Source organism: Cicer arietinum, chromosome 4, assembly GCF_000331145.2.
Source record: "Cicer arietinum cultivar CDC Frontier isolate Library 1 chromosome 4, Cicar.CDCFrontier_v2.0, whole genome shotgun sequence".
Lineage (NCBI taxonomy): Eukaryota > Viridiplantae > Streptophyta > Magnoliopsida > Fabales > Fabaceae > Cicer > Cicer arietinum.
This window is the reverse complement of record NC_021163.2, coordinates 57,935,992-57,942,181: the sequence shown is the minus strand read 5'-3', so window position 1 is coordinate 57,942,181 and position 6,190 is coordinate 57,935,992. Positions and strand designations below refer to the sequence as shown.

The window sequence follows — 6,190 nt, the reverse complement described above, 5'->3', positions numbered from 1 at the left end:
GTAAAAAATTTATTTTGGTAAATAACTTGTACATGAGACAAATTATTTAGTGAAAAATAAAAATTTCAATTTTTGTCAAATCACTTAAATTTCAGCAAATCAAATGCACTTAAAGGACAAAGTGAATTCTCTCTCTAAAAGTATATCAGCCTCAAAGTGATTTTTCCCTCTTAAAAGCATTGTCTCCATATGTTTGGTTCAAGAATCAAACTCTTCACCATTTAAATTTACAATGTTATGTTTATTTAGCCTTAAAGTAAATATTAAGAAATCCCAATAGCACTTGAAAAAGATGGTAAGAGTATCTTTCAATTTAACCAAATATCTTAAATTTAAATTCAGTCTTTAGAATGAAATAATATTAAATCTCTTGAAGAAGAATTTTGTAGTCCATCGTAAATTTATGTTAACGATAATTGTGTTCTATTATGTATACGTGTCATTCATAAGATTTTTTGATGTAGTTATTTTTATAAGTTTATGAATTGAATATGAGTTAAATTTATCGTCCCTTCACGAGTTTACTAGATATCATGACTTTATTTATTTATTGAATATTTAAAAAAGCGATATTTGTGATGAGAACACTTTTTAATTTGTGCCAAAAATAGATCACTTTTAACATCTGATCTCATGAAATACTTGCCTAAAATGATGTTTATATTAAGATATACGAAGCTAAATAATAAATAATGTATTAATTGTCAATTAATTTAATTAACTTAACTTGCCTAAAAGGATTTGTCAATATATTTATCTTTCCAATAATTCAAATTCAATTAGAAAATGGTCAACAACATCATCATCAAGATTCTCCTAATGTGGTGTACGTATACCTCAATTTTTTTATTCTTTCTCTTAGGTCACTATTGTTCTTTCAAGCTTAAAACTCAGACATTGAAGACAATCACATAGTTTCTGATTTCTTGATCTTACATAAATATCTCAAGCTTAAATAAGGTAATTTTTTAAATTATTTATGGAGTCAACATATAGTTTCTGCCATAACAGGGGAAAAATTTATTGCCTTTTCCCTCAGTTCAATAAACATTTACAATCAGACAAAAGAAGGAGTTTTTTTTTTTATGATGGAGACAAAAGAAGGATATTAATACACATAAAAAACAAAGATGATTAAAATTAAAATATAAAGAAAGAAACAGAAAATCATACCATGGCCCTCCTTTTATAAAAAACCATGAAGGGCTTAGAATCCAAAAAGATTAAATAAAATAAAATAAAATAAAAAAGAAAGAAAGAGAGAGAGAAAAAGAGTGACATTATACATTAATTATTAATATAATTATTATATGAATGAAATAAAATAAAATAGAAACATTCACAAAAAAAGACAGGAACAGAGAGAAAGAAAGAAAAGAAAGACAAGAACCTAGTAATTCCAGAGAAAACTCTCGAAACTAGTTACAAAGTCATTATTAACAAACCCATGATCACCACCGCCACCACAACAACCATCTTCTTCTGTTGTTTGTAGCCACGTCATTGGTTGATGATACATCCAAGAATAGTCTTGTGATTGTGAGTCAACAAACACAAACTCTTCCTTTCCAACATCATAACCGTTTTCCAACGTGGGTAGCTCTATAATCTCACTCAATTCTTCTTCAGAAGTTGTCGACAAGTCTACTGATGAAGACATCGATACTGATGTTTTCATTAATAGACTTGTCGATGCTGATGACAACGTTGTCAATGATGCTGATGACAACGTTGTCGATGATGAGAACGATGATAATGATGTGGACGATGATAATTCAATTTTGTTGTCCATTTGAGCTGCTTTAGCCGCTGCGGCTTGAACGTCGCGAGGTGTCAAAGAAGCGGGTTTCGGAAGAGAAGAAGCAAGGTGAGGAAAATTAAGAATGGCGGAGTTTCCTTTGACGCAGAGCGCAGCAGCATCGTGCGCTCTGGCAGCCATTTCAGCTGTGGGAAAAGTGCCAAGCCAAATCCGCGACTTCTTTCGAGGCTCGCGGATTTCAGACACCCATTTTCCCCAGTTTCTCATTCGAACACCTCGGTACACGGGGTGTTTGTTAGAGTCGCGGTTGCGTTTGGTCTTTTTGTCGGATTCTTGATCTTGAATTGAGTTTGTTGATGGTGATGTTGGTGATGAATTTGAGCAACTTTCGGTTTCTGAATTTTGTGATGAAACTCTCATTGTTAATGATTTATTTGAAAGGGAGAAAAAAAAGAGAAGATATTTAAGTAGGCATGCAAGAGAGGAAATTGAGCTAGTATATATGCATTAATTTGTAAATATGTGTATTTATTTTTTGGGGTCAGTTATGAATGAGTCATATAACACTTATAAAGGTTGAGGGAGGACCCACAAGGGAAATGGGCCAGCCTGCAAGACTCAGTGGGTACAAAATAGTAATACTAAATCTATGGGTCACCCCTCTTCTTCCGTTCTTTATGCCACGCAAATTTCCTTTTGGTTCTACTATGTACACTTACACACTATTCACTATGTCACATTACTTTGGTCCCTTTCAAGTTGGTGAGAGTTTTCTATCCCATAAGATATAGTTTGAAAAATGTGTTCATAAATGGATTGTAAATTCATTTTTATTTTTATAGACTTCAGTTTAATTAAACTAGTTTTTTTTTTTTTTTTTTTAATTTAAGATTTGTTGGACTATTTATTATCATAATACTATTATATTTGCGTAAAATACATATGTTGAGAGTTCTAATATCCTATTAGAAAAATATATATTTTCACTCATTCATTCTCTTTAATTAGAGATTTTTTAATTTGAAAGAGGGTGAATTGGAAATTTGATGGATTTATATTTCTTGACTACGATGCATAAGTACGGATACGGTACTAGATATTGGTATAAATATGAAATACGATATTGTAATTAAAAAAATTAAGACACAAGTATGTTAATAAAAAATATAAATTTTTAATTAAATTTAATTAAGAGAGTTAAATTATTTAAATTATAATATAAAATTACAATAAAAATTTAAAAAATATTGAATTCAATTTCCAGTAATAAATAAAAGTTGTTCTTCGATTGTACAAACTCGCAAAACATGTAGATTTAAATTTTTTAAATCAAATTCTTTATTAGAAGATTCTAATTTAAAATAAAAAATATAAAAGTATCTCTAATTCTTCTACATATTGTTTTGATTGAATAGAATAATTTCATTCTTTTAGCTCTTAATTTTCTTGAAGAATTCATCTTTTTAGCCAGCTGCTGATTCTTCTAGGTTTGGAAAATATAAAGTACCTCTCTTTTTCTTTATTAATTGGAGATGGAAGATATAGAGTTATTTATTTTGGTTGGAAACCACCATTTAAATACTTTCTTTTTATCTCATTTTAATTAAATAAAAGGTTTTTATAAATTGAATATATTTTTATTTTGTGTTTTATTTTTTATTTTATTGTTTGAGCACGACAATATTTTATCTATTGTCTTAGTGTAATATGGTTTGATTTTTCATTTTGTTGTGACGTTCTTTTAATATAAATTGATAAATTAATATTGAATATTACAAAATCAATTAATTATTTTATTATCATCAACGTTACAAATTTAAATACATGAGTATTTTAATTACTTTATTTTTATCATATTTATAATATTTTGTTACTTTATTTTATAAATATTAATATTGTAAATTTATTCATATATTCATTATTTGATGTATTTCAATATCATTTTATATGAATGAATGTCATTTTTTTTAGTCATAAAGGAAATGATTAGCAAGCTTAAAGTCTAAATGTCCTATGCATGTAATCTAAAGGCTGTCAAATTACGACGTAAAGAAACCGGCTCTCAACTGATTGAACTCAGGGATATGTGGAATTTGGTGAATTTTTATTTTTATTTATAAGAGGTTTCATCGTGAATCATTACTTAACAGTTAATTGAAATTTTAATGATCATTCATGATATTTATTGAAAGTATAAATTAATATGTTTTTTTATTGTAATTACGATTGAGATAATAATTTAATTGGTGGTGATTGATAAATTGAGTTTTGAGAAACATAATCGTTTTTTTTTATTGAATTGATATTGATCGAGTTATTATCCTCGACTTAAAGATTAGGAAGACTATTAACTTATACTACTTTTGTCTCTTATTATAAACGATCATTGTTTTTTTTTTCACTCTTATATTAAGAAAATTTGGTAGAATGGTTAAATTTGACTTTTCATACTCCAAAACAAATTAGTAGTATTAATTAGAGGTATATTTGAAAAAAAATAATAATAAATGTTCCTAGTAAATTGAGATGGTATTTATAATTAACAATAATTTTTTTCTAACGAGTGTTTATAATTAATTAGGGTTAAAGGTAGTATTTTCAAAAAAATATCGTTAATCATCGTTAAAATTTCAAGTGATTTTTAATTATTAGTCTACGATAAACTATTACGAAAAATGGTCCAAGGTAGCATTTCATGTTTAACTCAACAAATGAGGCAGATTTCTAATATGGATAATGCTTTATCAAAAATCATATTTGAAAAATATTTAAGACTTGTGTTAAAAATAGATATTAATGTCATATTTTTTTAAAACGAAATTGATATATGCCTTAGATGATATCAATTCAACAAAAAAAAAAATTAAATATCATATTAAATCGATATCAATTAAATTATTGTATATTCTATAAAAGCTATGATAGTCATTATCTATTATTTCTATATACTATTATTCGAATTTTTTTGATTATTTTGAAGTATTAATCTAATGTGAACCAATGTATAGCTCCCAATAGAAATGACCATTCAATTCTTCCAAATTTTTTAAGAACCAATTATTTCACCAATATTACACTATTCATTTATCCCTTATCCTTGTGAATGTGAAGATTGAGCACCGGATAGCTTTTTCAATTTCAACCTCATTACGTACCATTTCCGCTGCAAAGCATTGTCTCCAATTTGCCCTTTTTCTATGGCAATATTTAATACTTTTATGTGTGTATGACATGATATGATATTTATATAATTTTTAATTATTCGTTGCATTTTGGAAGCAAGATTGGTGGGTGGATTTGAAAACGGTAACAATGACGTAAAATGATCCCACCATCAAATATAATTAGCATATCATTTATATTTTTTTTGAAATAATTACCCTATGATTTATGTATACCAACCTTATATTCACACCATGTTACGTTAAGTCTATTGTGTCCCTGTATATTTTGATTACGTATAAGGGTATTCAAAGGATTATTATCTCATTTTAAAGAGTTTCTTATGAAACTCTAGGTGATTGAACTATAACAAAACTTTTTTAAGAAAAAAATATGTAAATGTTTTATTTGCAACAGCATAGGCTAATCATTTGAGTTAGATAGAACCACAATATATGCCAAAATTTTATCAGTTTTAACGCCACATTACAATAATGAAATTGGATCCAAATATATTGTTTGAGAAAGAACTTTAGGGTTGACTCAAATACAATTTTCACTCTTTTAGACTATATAAGCCGCGTGCTATTATCTATTAATGTCTCATTCTAAGTCTCTCACACAATTCAATCATAATATTAACTTGATTGTTAGAGTGTTTGCAGATACATTCTCACCATTGAGAACTAGTTTTTGCATTGATAACGCCACCATCTAAAGATAAATTTCTTCCACAAATTTTAAAATACCGTGAGGTCTTCTATCGTTTTTTATAAATATGAGTTTCGAACATAATAAATAGAGTTAAATAACATTTTTATCCCTAAAAATATATCATATTTTATTTTTAGTCCCTCTAAATATTTTCTTCAAACAATAATCCCTCAAATATTTTATATCAACAATTTTGATATTTAATTTTAAGTCAATTAATGTGTATCATTTAAATTTTTGAATGATTTTTTTCAGACATGTTTAGAACATTATAAGAATCTCCTACAAAAATTTAAAATGTTTTAACAAAATATGAATTTTAAAGCGCTACAAGCTTTAAAAAAATTATATTTAATTTATCTCTTGTTAAAAATTTCTAAATTTTAGTGGAAGATATTTTTATAATGTTCTAAACATGAATGAAAAAAATTATTTAAAAATTCAAACAATACACATGAATTGATTTAAAAACAATGACAATAAATGTTAACGAAATATATTTGAAGGATAATTGTTTAAAGAATTTTTTTAGAGGCATTAAAAACAAAATATACT

The 6,190-nt window shown here is 26.7% G+C and overlaps 1 protein-coding gene across 1 annotated transcript; it reads right to left on the bottom strand.

Annotated features, from left to right (window-relative positions):
• Positions 1–1,262: 1,262 nt before the first annotated feature.
• Positions 1,263–2,286, bottom strand: LOC101503398 (dehydration-responsive element-binding protein 3-like). The gene has a single exon (XM_004498409.4). The coding sequence runs from the start codon at positions 2,177–2,179 to the stop codon at positions 1,391–1,393; it is 789 nt and encodes a 262-aa protein (XP_004498466.1). The 5' UTR covers positions 2,180–2,286; the 3' UTR covers positions 1,263–1,390.
• Positions 2,287–6,190: the final 3,904 nt, after the last annotated feature.

What these genes read in the sequence shown, in the direction of transcription:
- LOC101503398 (XM_004498409.4), bottom strand. Translation starts at nt 2,179, where the DNA reads ATGAGAGTTTCATCACAAAATTCAGAAACCGAAAGTTGCTCAAATTCA.